Consider the following 18,814-nt stretch of genomic DNA (forward strand, 5'->3'; position numbering starts at 1 on the left):
AAAGCTGAAGAATTTTGAGTAGTAATTGTAGCTACAGTCTTTTCTTAATGGATTTACTGGCTGTCCATGTTCCTGTCTGTTGTTGAGAATAGACCAGGTATCTAAATAACGAGGGTAGGATAAAATGCCCTCAGTGATACTTTTCTTATCTGTGTGCCTTATCCTGCCAAAAGGATTGAAGATTATTTCATGTTGAGAAGATGTACTGTCTTCATTAGGTAAAATGCTAGATTCTTGTTTGCCAGGGAGCTCATAAAATGGACAAACTGGCCTTGTCTTTAAATTGAAGAAGCACAGAACACATTGTCATTAAAAATACACGCTTGGATACAGATTGAAGCATAAATGATAGTTGAAAATTGGACCACTCAAAGATTTGCAGCTTCATTTTTGTCACTTGAATAACTTGTTGAGCCAATGTAATTGTGCTCATTAGAGTAAGGTTAAGAGCAGGAGGATACAAGTGCTATGTACACTTTCAAAACGCTTAAAATAGCTGATTGGTGCATGGAGTTGTAAGCTGGAGATGCATCTGTTGAAGATATTCCTTCATGTTCTTAAAATAAAAGACTTCATAAAGTAAGGAATTATTTGCTCTCCTATGAGATTCATCTGAATGAAATTTAGTTTTATAGTGGTAAGTCAGAGGAAGTTTATATCTTTATCCAAGCAGAGAATATCATCTAAATAAAAATATTCTGTCATTTAAATGAAAAGCAAACCGCTGTGTAAACTCAGTCGCAATTGACTGTTAATTGACATGCTTGTATTCTATCAGAAGTGTGTGCAACCATAGTCTGTTTGTAAAGAAGGGGTAACCCTGTCCTTCTCTCATTTTGTAGGCTGCCCCCATTGCTTATCTGTCAGTTTCAGGAAATGTACCGATTGTAACCAAAAAGCCACAGTTTGACATCCGTGAAAATACAACATTTAACAGCCTCTAATCTCATTCTACTGAATTGTAATCTTATTCTACTGAATTCATGCTTCAGCTGAGTGATTGTACATCCTAATCTAAGCTGTGTCTGTTTTCGTGCTGTTCATTTTCTGGCTTATTTTGAACCATTGTGATCTAATTCAGAGCAAGTACTTTGCCATCACCTCTTCATCTTTTTTTCTGTTCAGATTTGCCACTTCTAAAATGAAAATGAGTTCAATAGCATCTTTTTAGAAAAGTTTATATTTTGTACTATGTGGTTTGTGCATTATTATGGTACTTGTAAACTGGTGTATTTGCAGTTCAAGGTTTTTGGCAGAAGTTCATTTGTATTTGTAACCTCAGGACATTTCAAAGGTTGCTTTATGATTGTATTTGAGGGAAAGAGAAGTGCATAACTGTGCCTCTTTTGTCTGATAAAAGTTTACTCGGTTTCATGGCTATGGTACAACCTCTCCTTTCTGCTTACAATTTTGCAACCTAAAATTGTACAGTGAAGATAAATGTAGTTTTCTTGAGATATTTCAATGCCAGCAATTGAATGTCAGGAATATGTAGCTACACTGTATTTTGGTAGTATGTTCGAACTGGGCTCTTCCTTTTTGGCTCTACAGTAACCGATGCCAGAGAAATGTAACAGTGTAAATCCATGATGCTGTTTGCGGCAAGCAGAGAGGCACCAAAGTAGTGAAGTCATGAGTTAAGCAGCTCTGCTCTGAGTGAAGTCATGTTTTAAGGCATGCTCACATTGAGGGGCATAGGCATACACACAGATCCAGCAAACACTGTCAGAACCAATTGCTGTTCAAATGCTGCTGTGTATTTTGAAGGGTGTTCCCCTCTCATCTGTGCAGTGCACAAAGCCAGTGTCTCATTGGAAGCCAATGCTGACTGGTAGGCCTGGTGAGTTTTGACCTTGGGGTGTAGGACTTTTCTGGCTCATGGCTCACACATGGGGTGGAAGGGAGAAGTGTTGTTTTTATATTCGGAACTTTGATTAAAGAGATTTGCAGTATACTAGCATCCAGAGGCTGAACATGCACTAGACAGAGGTGGAGCAAAATGTGGCTTTTGATAATGTGCAGAAGGTAACTTGTTTCAGCTGAGATCAGAACTATTCTGCAGTGTAAGCAGCACTGTAGCTTATGAATAATTGCTGTGTGAAACTCCACCCTTGACTCCCGAGAGTTACTCTTACCTTTTAAGCACCTGCTGCTTCTCCCCATGGGAAGGAATTGCTGTTGGGTAGCATGTTGCCTTGTCAGTCAAACCTGTTCCCAGGTGGAGCTACTTGGCTCCAAGATTAATTTTTTTTGAAGGTAGGGAAGCTTCCAGTAAACAACACCACAGATTGGTACCGAGGGAGAGCGTATCAGCAGTATCAGGAATGCTAATGCTGCTGCTTTAATTTGGGTGCTATGGAGTGGTCTGGCTTGCTGAAGAGGGGGTTGGAGTTGCACTAAGAGTTTCTAGTGCAGTTATTCCTTTATTTCATAATGGCAGCATTAAATACTGGGTGCCCCAACAGAAACCACACAGATGAGTCACAACCATTGCTTTGATCCACTTAGATACTCTGCTTCTTGTGCTTCAGAGGCCTGAATATTCTTTATAATATTCTTTAGAAATTGAATATGTATCCTTTGAACCACAAGTGACAGAACACATTAGACACTTAATTTTCTTTCATCTCCTTAAAAAGCGTACTTTAAACTTATTTCAGCATCATGGTTACTTTTGTTCTTGATGGAGGTGCATAAGCAAAAGAGTGAAATAAATTGCATTGTTTCCAAACAGCAGGAGAAATGAAAAATAACATTCTAAGGATCTAGACCACTGTGTATCGAGAAACGGGCTCTGTGATACCAAACGGAGTAACGTGTTTGGTTTGAGGCAGAGTTCTGCTGGCTTCCTGGACCACAGAGGCTGTATGAACTACGTGCTACCTGTCTGCAGGGCATTAGTGGACAATCATTCCTGCTTTGTGGAAACTGGTATTTTGCTTTCCTGTGCTGATCAGGAGACAATCTGCTGTGTAATTGCTATAGGAATAATTTTACTGTGTATGTTTGGCTGCTAAAATACTAAAGGGTATGGAATCTATTCCTTGTTATTTCTTCTAATTGTGGAACTTGTGTGAATGTACAATCTTGTAATTTTTTTTATAGTCTGAAGTATTATTTAAAAAAAAAAGTTTAATTTTCTGTGTTTGAATGATTTTTTTACTTGAATTCTGAGCATAGTAAAGTGCTTAAGAAGGTAACTGATGGAACCAATGGAGAAATTAATCTTTATACTCCAATTAAAACATTACCCATCATCCTCTATAGATTTTTTTGTTATTTTTATTTAACTGTAAATTCTTCAAAAACCTTTTCACAGTCAGATTTGTGAGTACAGAACATTTAAACTTCTACGAGCATCCTGAGTTTTAAGCAGTATTTCTTAGTTACAACTTGAACTGAACAGTTGCTTCAAAATAATGGATTATATCCTAGCGAAAACTTAAAACAAACCAACCGGAAACATTATTGCTTTTTTCAGAAAATAGTTTGTAAAAACTCACTTTTCTATTTGTTATTTCAGTGGTCTTATCTACCTCATCACTATTGTATAGATATTAAGCAAATACATCTTCTGTCTTGTGGCGACTTTGTTAAGTCTTGCTTTTCTAGTGCATTGATGAGCTGGGGGATGGAACAGAAGAGAGGTTGATCAATCAGAACTAAAAATAGAAAAAAAAATTGGATGTTTCTGTAAATAGCTGTAAGAAAACTGTGTGTGTCTGCTCAGTAGCGTGTCAGTGAACTGCATGGTGGTGTTCATGCTTGTTAGACTTGTGACGTTCTGAGCATCAGCCTGGATTAGTGAGTGTATGCAGTAGAGGGCTAGAAGATGGTCAAGCAGCTTGACCCATCTTACAGATTGAGTAGGGAGGTAGAACAGTGTTATGCTTAGTACAGATTTATATAACAACATTTCAAGATAATTGCTCAGGTTGAAAGGAAGGAAGCTTTCTAATATGGGTCCAACAGGAGCCCTTAAAACAGTTTGCATTACTTGTTGGTAAACTTTGACTGCAATTATTTTGGTTTTACTTCTGTTCAGCTAATTCAAGAAATGTCATTACATAATGAGGAGGAACTGTGAAACGGAGTGGTAGAATTATGAATGGGATATAGGGAAAAAATAACATTCTTTACAGAAGAGAAAGAGGGTGGATGGGAGGGAATTAAGTAAAAAAAGCCTTGCAGATTATGCCATGATTTTTCTGAGTATGTGGGGACTCCCCCTACTCTGAAAAAGTGTCAGGGGTGTGGATTTGTTCTTGCCTGGTTTAGTCATAAATGCTGTGCTTACAATCTTAAACAATGTAGACTTCCTATGAAATAAAGTTTTGGTAAGTTGGACAGATTCTGAGGTTACTTTCTTTTAATGATGAGAAGACTCACTTGATTATATCTGTACAGCACTAATGTGACTGGTTTCTTCCATTTCTGAATAGCCTGAATTTGAAGTTCTATTGCTTTGAATGCCTTTGTTGTAGGACCGTGTCTACGTACAACAAAATAATGTGGAGAATGTCTACAACTTGGGTTTGATTATTTTTCGAGATCAAGTTGTGCGTTACGGCTGTATTAGAGATCACTTACGGCAAACTCTGCTGGATATGATTGCAAGAGAAAGGAAAGGAGAGGTTGTAGACAGGTAAGATGTTTGTAAGTGACTGTCTTCTGTTGCAAGTGATACTTACCAGTCCTTGAGTGAAACACGAACATACACAACTAAATCCTTACTTAAGCAAACGTTTCTCCGTGGCATGGAAAAAAGCCCACATTTCTTCTTTTTTCAAAACTTAAAATAATGGCAAATGGATAGGCTCATTAATACATTCCTAATATTAATCTTGAGATCCTCATTGAAGTTTTTGTTAAATCTCTCCATTACCACCTTCTGTCAGAGCATTTGATAATAAAAGTGGAGGTTTGACAGTTCTCTGCCCCTTGTTGTCATCCTGCTTGTCCTCTGTACTGAAAGGCTGTTTAAATTTCCTCTACCTGCTTTGCTTGATTTTTGAAGTTTTCTTTTAGTCTTCCATTTCAATTCCTAATGTTTTAACCCATCTAGTTCCTGGTAGTTCAGTTACCTCTGGGCTTTAAAATCTGTTCCTCGTGTTCTCTTGCCATATTTGTGGAAGTAGAGTTTGATAGCATGCACTTCAGATGCTGCAGCTGAAGTCACTCGAAGTTTGCACATTTTTTGTTTCTCCAGTTTCGGAGCAGCTGATGGGTGTGGAGATACGTAAACTTCATGCTACTTTGGCTGCAGTTCTGTAATTGGGATTACTCAACATGCAGTTTATGAAGAGAAAAACACATGCTGGCAACAGCTGTATATTATCCTCTGCTGCCAGAACCTAGAATTTTTTCATAGATGCAATTCTTTTGTTTTTGAATTTTATCAGTGTGTTTATGCCTAAACAGATGCTTAAGTTGCAGGTATGTTTTCATACTCTGTATGAAACCTTCTGTATGCACCTTCTGTGCAAATTGCCTTGTTTACTACTAACCTACACATGCAGTTTTCAGTTTTCTTTGGTTATTTCTTGCATGGTGAAATATATTCCTGTTAATAGTTTTCAGAATTGGTAGAACTTGAGACCTGCTTTCCTATCGTTAAATTTAAAAAATAAATGTTGTCAGCTAGCTCCGTAATTTTGAACAGAAATAATCTTACTGCTCTAATCTTCTGGGAAACCTCTCATGCAACAAACAGACTTTTTATCAGTTCATTTTAAGTTAAAGTTTTCTGAGTTGTTGTTGCGATGAACTCCCTATGTTATGTTGATTTCTGAAGTTGTTAACAACTTACTTTTGGCAGAGGCGCAATAAGAAATGCTTGCCAGATGTTAATGATTCTAGGTCTTGAAGGAAGGTCAGTCTATGAAGAAGACTTTGAGGCTCCGTTCTTGGAGATGTCTGCAGAATTTTTTCAGGTACAGCAGTCTTGTAATTACTTGTATTTGGAATGCTTTTATAATTGCTTGGAATCGTGAGAGTTAGTGGTATTTGACAAGTATGTCAATCTCTGTTAAATGAAATAAAAAGTGTGACTAACTTTGAGGAAAAAATAACACTAATTTCACAGAATTACCATCATTTAAATGTAATGGTGAGCACTGACATTCTCAAGAATAACGAGAAAACCATTGATGCGCGTAACTCATAAATATGGCACTGACTGGTGTTCAAAAAGAAATTTTATTTTTTGCTTCTCCCATCTTTGTTTTCTTTGGACCTGTGGCTGTAACTGCTGTTGGTCACTGGATATTAGGCTGATTTAGTTAACTTTAGCGTGGAAAATACTACACTTGTGTTCGTGCACCCTCATACATAACACAGTGAGTGCAATAGAACTTTTGTTTTGTGTTAAGCCTGTATGTAAATCTTGGAGGTCTTGTTTGTTGGACATGCTGGGAGTGATTTAACTTGTTGATGAATGCTGATCTGAAATAACCAGTGTATTTCCTTTTTCCTCCTTAAAATACAAGAAGTCTAAAGTATTAATTTGTGTTAATCACAGATGGAAAGTCAGAAATTTTTAGCTGAAAACAGTGCTTCTGTATATATAAAGAAAGTAGAAGCTAGAATTAATGAAGAAATAGAACGGGTGATGCACTGTCTGGATAAATCAACAGAAGAGCCAATTGTGAAAGTTGTTGAGAGGGAGCTTATTTCCAAGCATATGAAAACTATAGTGGAAATGGAGAACTCTGGGCTAGTTCATATGCTGAAAAATGGGAAGACAGAAGGTAAGACTGTATCATATGGGAGACAGAAATGCTTACCATACTGCTTGTTGTTTTTAAACATAGGATGAACTGAGCTTAACTTTTGTGTTCCTGTTTGGCTTTCTTTTGCGCGCCTCTGTGAATGGTACTTCAGAGGCTTTAGAGAGCTTTTAGGAAACTTGTTTCTGTTTAGTACCAGATACGTTACTTTTTTTTTTTTTTTTGTAAGCTAAGTATTTAAGTATTTCTTAAGAATAAGTATTTATCTTTTGTGCTGTGCTTGGTTACCTACTCTACGTGAGCCATTTTATTGCTTTAGTGCTTACAGTATGTAGCTTTTAAAATGCATCACTGTTTTGTGGGGTTTTTCTGGGGGGGGGATGTACTGTATGAAAATGATAGATAAATAACAATAAATTGCATGACTGATTTGGGGGGAGAAGGATTTGTTGCAGGAAAACAAGTTGTCTGTTCGTTTTAAAGGGTGAGAAACATATTCTAAGTGATTGTAAAAGAAGGATTTAGTTTGGTAAGGTTTTCTGTAGTACAGGTTACTGTGAGACAGCAACTGAATGCAAGTTTTTATCGAGAGAGAACCTGCACTTATGAAACAGCGTAATGAAGAACGATTGTAGTATCTATTTTTGGAAGTCACTCTTCATACTAAAGCATTGAGAATGGGAACAGACTCACTGTTTGGATAAATGGCTTTTGTTCCTCGAAGTAGCTTCATAATTAGGTGGCAGTCAGAGTGATAAAGTGAGCAAATTTCTTAGCTGTAAGAAAAGAGAATTTCTGTATGGAAAGGTAACACAATGGTACCGTGCTTAACCTTTTTGCATTAATATCCAATTAAGATAGGCTTCAGAGTGACAGGATATTGAAGGGTATTTACACCATACAAGAATTAATATTACTTTTATAGGCATTGGTTTAATTTAGTTGTGAGGATTTTACATAAGAGGTTTATAAGGACTACTCTTCAAAAGCCGTACTTAAGCTAAGTCAGTTCTTATGATTTTAGGTATGTGAAACAAAGTAGTGGGAATTTATGCGGCTATTTCCTTCAAGACAGTACAAACTAAACTCAGCTAAACAAATGCAAATTAAACTCATGTTTTTACTGTTTTTTTTTGTTTTGTTTTTTTTTTTTTGCTTTTTTGCTTCTAACAAGCATCTCATTAGTACTGTCTAATTTGTTTTAACATAATATTTGATTTTGGGATGGTAGCCTTGGAAGATACATTCATAAATACCATGAAAAGAAGCGATTTTAGTGAAGCTTAAAACACACCAGCCTTTAAAACAACTTTTGCTGGCCTGGTGATCAGCAACATGAGATTATGTGCTATAGACAGCTTGAACTAGAATAATGAAATACCACCTTTGCTTTTACTTTAATTTTCTGTGACTGCTGTAGTTAGTATGCTCTTGGGGTAAAGAAAAGGGGCAGAAATTTCCATCAGTGCCTGAGCTGTTACAGGATGCTTTTGTCGCTTGAGTGTGTGAACTCTTTTGCTGTGAAATGAATGAATTACAGAGGGCATCATGCATAACATCTCATTCTTTTCTACAGACCTTGCTTGCATGTACAAGTTGTTTAGTCGTGTGCCAAACGGTCTGAAGACAATGTGCGAGTGCATGAGCTCGTACCTGAGAGAGCAAGGCAAAGCACTAGTTTCTGAAGAGGGAGAAGGAAAGAATCCAGTTGACTACATTCAGGTAGTTGAATATTTAAAAATTGTCTTTCCTTCTTTCCCGTATTTTCCAGAGTAACACGTTTTATATAAGAAACCTCTTAGCGCTGACTCAGAAGGGTTAATTATTTATTAATAAACTTCATTTATGCTTCTATTTAAAATGCACACATTTTTTATTTTGGAAATGTTTAGAACTCCTAAGTTGCTTGGTAAGTACAAGCTCCTAATTAGTGGGTTTTTGGTATCTACTTTTATTAAAATATTCAAAACAGTTATATAAAACCTTGGAACTTTTTGGTTTATTGTAAATTATATTTGCCTCCAGATTGAATTTTATCCTAAGAAGCTCCTTAGCATCTATTTAATGTAATTGTGTGCAACGCTGGCTATTGATGTTCAAGATGGAATTTCATAGCAAGATTCTAATGGTTTACAGCATTCACCTCTCACTCACATTTTAATTGCTAGCTTAATTCTTGGTCTCCCCGAGAGACACAGCATTTCTGCATATTAGTAGGTGTTTTGTTGTTCTCCATCTCACTAAGATTTTGTGTAGCATTAATTTACCAAGACCCTAAAATGTGCTTCAGGAGTGTTGTCATATTTTCTTTCCTCCCATTGTCTCTGAGAACATAGCTCTAATTTCTTTCAGAGTTAATTGAAATTCAAGTAAATGTTTTATAGCTGAAAATGTTTTACAGTTGATATCAAAATGTGTATTTGTTAAATATGTTAATTTTTTACAAACGTGTAGCTGCAGTTTTTTTGTCTGGTCCTTTAAAGAAGCATTTCATGTTGTGTATCTTATTATCTCTACTTGGTTTGAAAACAATCAATTTACTAGAACTGGTTACTGTTACCAGAAGCCATTTGAGTATAGAAACATTTTTGTTTGAATTGTCTGGCAGTGCTGAAGCAAAACTTCTTACCTAATTTGGACAAGAATGATTCTCCACTGATTGTTAAAAAGAGAATACTCTTTGAACTTTTGTAGGTATAAAGGTTCTGGGCTGTTGTGGTTTTGTGGTGGTGTGATTTATTTAAAAATAAAAACAAAGAAATGACAAGTAATATATAAAATAAGTGTCCAAAGTAATTTTCACTTTAGAATTCTGTTTGACCCAAAAGGGAGTATCTTAAGAGGCTGACCTGGGGAGGAGTTAAATATTTAATTATAATGGTGCTATCAATGTATCTTGCCACAAAGTTGAATACCTGGTGAAGCTGAAGAAGACTTACAGCCATGTTGCACGTGCTTTGGCAGAGCTCATCCAGAGCCCAATTAGTATTTACCCCCAACCATCTCATGAAGATGTCCTAAGAAGGAGTCGGTATTTGATTACTGCTAAACCTCTAAAAATATTTATCCTTCCATTAACGTGATGGAAGAAAGAAAAATGAATAAAGAAACCACCTTACTGATTTCAGTCATGCTAATCTGAAACTTTCAAGAACTTAAATACTGGTAAGAAGATAGACAGGGAAGATATATTATACTATCAAGAAAAAAAGTCTTCGTAGTTCAGCACTGCTTCTGCAACATGACATTGCCAAACCCTCAGCATCATCAGTGACATGATTGCAAAAGCATTGCCAGGGATTAAATTTAAAACTCCTTAAAATAATGGAAGGGATGTTGAGATGCTGTTGTGATTCAAGGTACTAACAGTTTCTCCTGTTCAACACCAGGTTGTTCAGATGGTGTACTCCTGGAGAGGAGACATAAGCTAACCTTGGTTAACAGAGAGAGATAGTGGGATTTGCTTTGAATTTAAAATTTCTAATACACATATATTAGACTGTCTAAAGATCATTCCTTTAAGTGAGATGGTGAGTTCCTAAGAAACACTACTACTTCCTTGAGTAATTCTTGAATGGCTTCTTTAAGTAACCACAAATTCATAAACTCTTCAGCGATGTAGGACTTCAGGATCATTTAACCTGAATGGATTGTATGGACAGTAGTTGTCAACTTTTTGCACAGAATTCTTTTTCCCCACCACCCTGAATATGTTACTTATGTCTAAATCCCACATGTATCATATATGTTTAGCAAGGTGTTCATGTGATTTTTATGATGCTTCCCCCTTCTACACTCAGTTGTTTTAGCTTTAAGTACAGATAGTGCAACCCCTAAAAATGATGGTAAAAATCTGACAGTTCAGCTGAAAGAAATGGTTCATTTCACGTCTGCGGACTTCACGCTGTGATTGTGAACTTCAAACTGTGGTAATTGGAGGGCAGTTACTTGTATCTAGCTTTCATACATTCACAGAGATTTGTACAGATTAATGGGAAACACGCAGCTAAATAGTGCAGCTGGCTTGAATCTGCAGGGGGAAAAAAATTATTAGATCTGTCCTCTTGTTGCAGTGTGTTTTCTCCTTAAACTTGCTTAGTGGCTCTGTGGATGCAGTTAATGGGTGCTTAGCCTGATCTCTCTGTCCTGTACTTAGGAAGGGAAGTGATTTTGACAACTTCATTCATTTTACGTAGATAAGGCTTAATTCCAAAAATACCTTCTTTAAGTTGTCGATTTAAAATAAAGTAAATCAGCCTGTTCAACAAGAGTGATTAAAATACTTAATCTGTCAGTAGCCTATTACAGCAAGAGATTTAGGGCAACTGTAGACGTTTACAAACAGAAATGAAATTTCCCATGCTTCCTAACAGTGCAGAACGTAGAGGGCATTGCAGAACCTCTGCTTGTAGATCTGATCTAGCCTACATCTATTACTGCTGTTTTTACAACTTAAAATTTTAAATCAGTAAAAATGTTCATAACTTTTTTTTTGAAGGGTTTACTGGATTTGAAGAGTAGGTTTGACCGCTTTCTTCAAGAATCTTTCAATAACGACCGACTCTTCAAACAGACTATTGCGGGTGACTTTGAATATTTCCTCAACCTCAACTCTAGGTCTCCAGAGTACCTCTCATTATTTATTGATGATAAGCTGAAAAAAGGAGTCAAGGGAGTAAGTATAAATTAAATTAAAAGATCCTACTGTTTTCTGTGCAATCTTGGATCAAATTAAACTGAGGTAATTCTCTGAGAATGATTTTTGTATTAAGGTAAATGGCACTGCTGCCTTTTTCAAACAAAGAAAAAGTCCATAAGGCACATCTGAGCCCATAACACTTTAGGGCTAAACTTACATAAAGCACACAAGGATATCTCAGGAAGTGTAGCTTGACCTCCATTTCACTCCTAGATTGTATTAAATTCTGCGACTCTCTTTCTTGGAAACCTGTTCAGTTCCTTAAGTATGTTTATAGTTCAGTAGTTGTTCCCAATGCCTAATGATCCTCTTGCAAAGTAAATCCCTTGGTTAGCCAGTCAAATAATCAATACTATTTATTTATAAAAATAAGTAATCGTTTTATTTGTTGTGGCACTGAGAGGCTTTGCAAAGTCAATCTCAAAATGTGAAAATCTTCATTCTAAGCTGACTTTCCATATTATTAGTTGCTGATGCTGGTTTATAGTTGTGCTTCTTTTCTAATTCTTTTTTAATGCTTCAAAATGTATGGTCATCAGGAAAGTTTCACTGTTCTATCAGGAGTTTTAACCATTCATTGCTCCCTCATCATTGCTTCTTCCTACATCTTTGATTGTTATTTTCTCCCTTTTACTGGACTTGGGCACTGTTCTTTTGGCTCAGTTGTTCATATGTTAGACCAATTTTGTTATGTTCCTTCTAGGCTATTCTTACACCATATACTTGGTGTGAATTGCTTAAAGTATGTAGGCTGTATATGACATCCGTCCTGGAAGACTAAAACCAGTATATTATTTCTTCTACAGCTAACAGAGCAAGAAGTAGAAACTATCTTGGATAAAGCAATGGTTTTATTTAGGTTTATGCAAGAGAAAGATGTTTTTGAGCGGTATTATAAGCAGCACTTGGCAAGAAGACTTCTTACAAACAAGAGTGTTTCGGATGACTCTGAGAAAAACATGATATCTAAATTAAAGGTAAGGCAATAATTGTATACTTTTTGCTTCATTTATTTCATAAATTTCATAAATATGATTTCTTTGGCCTTACATAAGGGTTATATATGTAAGCTGCACCTTGCAGTTAAATACAGATTCGATTTTTGAAGCCCTAACAGAAGATACGAAGTGTTGTTCTGAAACATTATGTAGAAATAAAAAGAAGGAAATGCTGGAAAAGATCTGGAAGTGGTGTAAATTCACAGTGGGTATTTGATGGCATTCATTTTTGTTAAATTGTACTATATCCTTCTTCAGATCAGCAGTAGTGTTCAATTCCTTTTTGATGTAGTTCGAGATTGATTGAAAAAAGGTCTTCATACCTGTGTTTGGAAATGTTCTGCTTACTTCTCTTGGTTTAGTTTATTCTGGTTACAAGAGTGACCAAGAGACTGAGAAGGTAAAACCTAAAGATAAGCAATCCTTGAAGCAGCTTCTAATGCAGCTTCTTCCCCTGTGGTATGTTAAATGTCCAGGGGATTTTTGAACCTGTCTAATTTGGTTGTAAAAATCAAACTTCCCTGATTCTCAGTTTTTGACCTTTGTATTCTCAACCATGAATGAATGAAATCTGTTTGAATCAGATTTCTCCAGATTATCAAAATTAATTAATTCCCAGTTACCTTTCCACTTCTTCCCACCTGGTGCAGGTGAGAATACACAGGGCATACTTCTTTAGCAAGATGAGTCAATGGATTGAGACTGCTGTCTTTTCTCATGGATTTGACCAGAGATGGTAATAGTGTCGATAACATGCTGGCCTTTACCATATATGTGAAGCTGTGCTTTAGAAGTGTACAGAAAGTCCTGACTGTCCAGTGGAAACGCATATATTGGCCTGTATGTCTATAGATGTGTCTGTCACAGATTGAAGAAAGATCTGTGATCTTCCTTTGTACTCTGCAGTAGCCTTCGAAAGTGATGTATACTTAAGATAAAAATCTTTGGGCATCAAAAACTAGTATTTTCTCATCATGTTACAAAACAGGTTAGTTCACAGGCATTGGTCTATTAAGCTTTCACCAATGTTTTAGGTGAGATAAAAATGCAGAAATTATGTCAAAAAAAAAAAAAAAAAAGGGTGAAAAGGGAGGGAAAGTTTCAATTTGTGCAGGCTCAGATATGAAAAATGAAAGTTATTTTGAGGTGTTTTTTATAAAGTTCTGGAAGTAAAGGGAGTAAGAGTCCAAGTAACCACATGTATGGAAATAGCATTTTTATGAGACATAAAATCTAGCTGTTGAGTTCATGTATCAGATCTCTTCCATAGCCCTGGCACAGTGAGTGATGTTGTGTGTTTCAGACTGAATGTGGATGTCAGTTCACATCTAAACTGGAAGGAATGTTCAGGGACATGAGCATCTCAAACACGACGATGGATGAGTTCAGGCAACATCTGCAGTCGACTGGGGTAAGAGCACAGCTCCTGTGTGCTTCTTCTTTCACTTCATGCAAAGCACAAACCTTCATCCAGGCGCGTGCATTTTTTTGTTAGCGTTCTCATGAGAGAAGAAGGATTTGGTTAGCATCCTCAAATTAACTTTCTTATAGTGTTTCTCATCTCGTAAACTCTGTTAGTGTTTCCCGAAATAGAAAAGCCATTTCAAAGGCTGATGTACAGCCCAAACAGAACCAATTTCGCTGCGTAGAATCCCGTTCCGGCTCCATTGCGCCTCCGTTGCTGTGCGGTCCCTCCTCCGCCGGCCTCCTTCCTCGTGGCCGCCAGGGGGCGCAGTGCGGCCGCCTTCCCGGCTGCTCGCTGGGGGCGTGCGGGCTCGTTTGTGCCTGACAGCAGCGGGGCGGTTTCAGCAGAGGTTGTGGAGGCACACGTGGACAGATGCAGGTGTTTGTGGGCGGGCGTCTTTACTGCAGCTTTGTTCTTTAGAATCGAATGGTGTTTTCCTTCTAGAATGGTTAAAACACAAGCATCAAGAAAAATTTTTTAGAGCACTCCCACTTTTTTGTGAGACTTCTACATAGGATTCTTTGATGTTAAAGACAACCTGACAGTTTTACTTTGAGTTAATGTGTGATATCTGTATTTCCATCTTAACTATGTACAGCCAGTAAGGTAAAGTTCAACTGTTAACATCTATTCTGCTAGGTCTCATTTGAGACTGTCTTATTCTTGGCAAGGGACCAGCAGTTTGCCCAAGGGCTGCCTTTTGTTCAGCCTCATTGCCTTTTAATGACACTTTTGGAATATTTGTTTATGATGGAAGCAGAGATGTTTCTGTTGGTGTTCATAATATTTGAGATAAAATAAATCTATTGCTTTCTTTGTTTTTAAGTATTGCTGTTAATATCGAGGTGTTTTTGCATTCTGTAGGAAATAGTCAATCCTACTCCTTTTTAAACAATTAAATTTTTTTAACAATTGATATAGCTCAGATATGTGCAGTGCCTCCTAGAGGAATCAGAAATCTACTCGACTCTAAATAATCTGACCTGCAAAGTCTCCTGCTGGATCCTGTGTCCCTGTGTACTGGTCTTTGCGTGCTTTTCCAAACTGTTGTGCTTTAGCCTTAACTAAATTCATTTTGAGAGGATATTTCTCTCTGAGTAGCTTGGCATTAATCTAGATTTTTCAGAAGTTTCCTAGGCACAAGTTTGGTAATGCACAAAAGTGTTTGACACATACGCAGTACAAAATTTACTGTATACAAGCGAGTGCTGCTCTGTTATTTAGTACTGGAAGTTTCTGAAATGATGGGATATTTCTTGACAGTCTAAAATATGGCATGCTCTATTTGTATTTAACAATTTATAACCATTTGGGTATGTTATACTTTGTTTTTCTTGTCCCTCATTTGTGTTCTTTGAAGGTACTAGCTAACACCTACCAGAGCTGAAAATGCTCGCCTTTAAGTTTAATAAAGTGAGTTGAGATACCTGTAAGGATAATGCCACATGATAGGCTAGAAGTTTATCTCCTACTCATGGAAACTAATCCACTTTGTGGATCCATGTTTCACCTGTACAATGTTTTGTAAGCAGTGCTGAGTATTTATTGGTAATGGCTGTCTTCAGAGAAAGTACATATGTTCTGTGTGTGAAAGTAACTGTTCACGTAACAGCATGGAGGCAAATAGTAGGAGGAGCTTGCTGTTACTTAACATCAGATAATTCGGTATCTTTTTTGCTTCCAGAGGCTGCTTAGAAATTTGTGTCTTTAGCAACCTGGCTTTACTGTACATAGTCAAAAGGGGAAAGACTATTTAGAAAGAACTGTTCTATATATGGTGAATTCCATTTGTGATCACAAGTATTTCACTCTTGGTTAGCTGTTAATAGAAGTCTGTAAATGCCCCAGGGGAATGGCGTGGAGGTTTCTGGCATATCTCCTAACATTCTGGCGGTGATGAGTTCATTTGTTCGGTGTTGGTAAAACAAGGTTTATAGATTTATATTCCATCTTTTTCATAATTGTGCAAGTTCTGTACTTTCTACGTGATAGAAAAAAACAGTGAAGAATGATCTTTTAAAACAATGAATGTTTTCTCCCAATTGTAGGTCTCATTAGGTGGCGTTGATCTTACAGTGCGGGTCCTCACAACAGGTTACTGGCCAACCCAGTCAGCCACACCAAAGTGCAACATCCCTCCAGCTCCCCGACATGCTTTTGAAATATTTAGAAGGTATGTATTAAAACAGGCTTTGAGGTAGAGGTTTTAAGAGCAAACTTTTTCTTAACTTACAGGTACGTTTTACCATTAAAACAAAAGACGTGCCATCTTACTACTCTTTTTCAGTTGATGCAGAAATTGAGAATACAAGAATTTGTATTTTTAGACTTGAGGCTTTGGGAGTTCTTAATGTGAATTCTAATGCAGTGCTTTGAGAAAGGAGGAGTTAGAAATTTCCTTAATTGCAGTGGAAAGTGCACATAATTACTAAGCTTCTACTAAGTAGTTTCCACTTAATACATAATTTACGTGCTGTATTTAAGTTTTCAATTCATTTATATTGCAGATTTTATTTAGCCAAACACAGTGGACGACAGCTGACACTCCAGCATCACATGGGTTCTGCAGATCTCAATGCCACTTTTTATGGGCCAGTTAAAAAGGTGAAGTATGAGGGTTATGAGAGTGTTGCTTTTTAGCATTTAGAATAAAACCTGAGCAAGTGCACAGTTGTATTAATTCCATAATTTTACAAAATAAGCTTGCCTGTTGATAATATTAGCAAAAAGTGCCTTTCATCCCTTCTATATTCTTCCTTTGTAAATGTTTGAAAACGTTTTCTTTTTCTAAATCTGATTTTCATGTCTTGCAAATCATCCCTTTTAGTTCCTTGCAGAAAAGTAATTTGGATCTTGAAGGAAATTTAGTGTTCTGCAGGTTTTTTGGCTGGAATAATCAAAAGCAAAATGAAATTTATCTTTAGACTAATTTTTGTTAGTGTGAAAACGTACTTTTAAGCAAAGTCTACTCTGCTTTTCATATTTAGAGTGCTAGTAATGTAGACATTTTTCCAAACGTGTATAATACTTCATATTTATGTACACAAGAAAAGTCTGGAAGCTACTCAGGTGGCGGAGCGGGTGTCCATAGAGGCTCTGGGGTTTGTTTTTGGGAAATGCTCAGTATTTGACTGGATGGAGTCTCAAGTGTCCTGTTCTGTATGGCCTGGCTGTGAGCAGTGGCTGGACCATGCAACTTACCAAGGTGCCTCCATCCTAAAGAAATCTGCTGTGATTGTAAGGTCACCTACTAGAGAGAGATTCTGGTTATGCCACCAGACATATGCCATTCGATGACATCTATGGACTGAGCTCCAAGATAACTTTCATCACGTAACTTCCATCTTACTGAGGAAATATTCTGGAGTGAAGAATGAACTGATGGTAGTTCTGTTATTTTTTAAAATAGGAAGATGGCTCCGAGGTTGGCGTTGGAGGTGCCCAAGTAACTGGCTCAAATACACGGAAGCACATATTGCAGGTGTCCACTTTCCAGATGACAATATTAATGCTCTTTAACAACAGAGAAAAATACACCTTCGAGGTATGAATTGTTTTTTTTTTTTCTTACCTATCTTTCAGATAACCTATTTTAGGCTTTCTAGTTCTATTAACTAGGTATTTGAGGAGCACAAACACCACACTTCTCATTCCACTGGAGTATGGGTCAGACTGATAAATGCAGGAACAGATCAGCACCACTGCTTTATTGCTATATTCACTGCTAAATATTTATTAAACAGTTCCAGAAGAGGATGTCATTTGGGAATGGAAGTTTTCAGGGCGGTTGAAGAGGGTTGTTGAGTATGGTTATTCCTTTGGCTGTAGGAGACAAGCTGAAGCTGGAATGCAGCAGGTGGCTCTGCTTGCTCAGTTTCTTTGAGTAACTGAATCTATAGGCCCAGGGATTTTTGTCATTGCTTTTTAAGCAGTTAAATTGTTTAAACTGGCAGTCTGGAGTGAGCTGTAGTGCATCCCTTCTCTCATGGTGAACCAGAAAGGACGATAAAGAAGTTCCAAAGAGATTCCTAATATAGAGATTGGAGGGGCATTACTAGGGAATGTTGAAGCTCATAAAAGGTGGTGGAGAATGCTTTGGGAGTGCATTCTTCTAGCCTGCTATTATGAGGATGTTTATTTAAAATAGTTGGGATTGAGAAAGGCAGAGTTTGCTTAGAATCTCTTAAATAATATGCACAGTTTGCAAAAGAGTGTTTGGGAGCTCAGAAAGTCCTGTGTTTTGTGCAGTGCACTGCAGGAGCATTACAGCTTTGAGTACTTCCTCAGATAGAACTTAAAAAGAAAGGAGAATTTAACAGCGAGGTTAACAGCTTGGTTTTCCTAATTGAAATTGGACTAATAGCTACATTATTTTATAAATGTATTATTTTGAGGTTTTTTATGAATAGAGCCTTATTTATATATGAATAAATAATACTTGGCACTGACAAATACGACTGTGACGCATGCACTAAATCATAGTTAATTTTACTAAGACTAGATAATAGAGAACTGTCTGCAAGTGTTTAGATTGTATGTGTTTGTTTTCTCATGTTCAGGAGTTTTTAAGCTGTTTTTATGTCAGCCTTTAACTAAAACATTAAGAAGGCATACTGTGTTTGTTTGGCTTCTTTGGTGAAGTATGTGGGAGTTGTCTTTCAGCAGAAAAGCTTATGAAAATCTAAGAGTAGATTGAATTTTGTCTGTCTTCACTGACTACTGAATACCACGATTAATTACCAAGCGCTGCCATATGCTGCTGTTCTCTCCTATGAAGTTACTGCTTTCACTGCAGCATAGCGTGAGAGATGGCCTGCAGTGTGCTTGAGTAAGCATAAAAGCAAAGTGTTTCTGCAGCTTCACAGCTGGACAGATTAATTTTAAGTTGCTTTTGTGGTTGGAAAACCTTTGCTATTTACCGTTT

General features: G+C 37.0%; 1 protein-coding gene across 1 annotated transcript in view; it reads left to right on the forward strand.

Moving 5' to 3' along the window:
* CUL3 (cullin 3) overlaps window positions 1–18,814 on the forward strand; it is a 49,570-nt gene that overhangs the window by 24,516 nt on the left and 6,240 nt on the right. The window contains exons 4-13 of the mRNA XM_048954413.1: window positions 4,485–4,645; window positions 5,819–5,933; window positions 6,521–6,749; window positions 8,305–8,450; window positions 11,227–11,403; window positions 12,234–12,404; window positions 13,729–13,836; window positions 15,939–16,063; window positions 16,398–16,494; window positions 17,300–17,434. Coding sequence (XP_048810370.1) covers window positions 4,485–4,645; window positions 5,819–5,933; window positions 6,521–6,749; window positions 8,305–8,450; window positions 11,227–11,403; window positions 12,234–12,404; window positions 13,729–13,836; window positions 15,939–16,063; window positions 16,398–16,494; window positions 17,300–17,434 — 1,464 coding nt within the window. The remainder of the gene's footprint in view (window positions 1–4,484; window positions 4,646–5,818; window positions 5,934–6,520; window positions 6,750–8,304; window positions 8,451–11,226; window positions 11,404–12,233; window positions 12,405–13,728; window positions 13,837–15,938; window positions 16,064–16,397; window positions 16,495–17,299; window positions 17,435–18,814) is intronic.

This window comes from Lagopus muta, chromosome 9, assembly GCF_023343835.1.
Source record: "Lagopus muta isolate bLagMut1 chromosome 9, bLagMut1 primary, whole genome shotgun sequence".
In the NCBI taxonomy this organism is placed as follows: Eukaryota; Metazoa; Chordata; class Aves; order Galliformes; family Phasianidae; genus Lagopus; species Lagopus muta.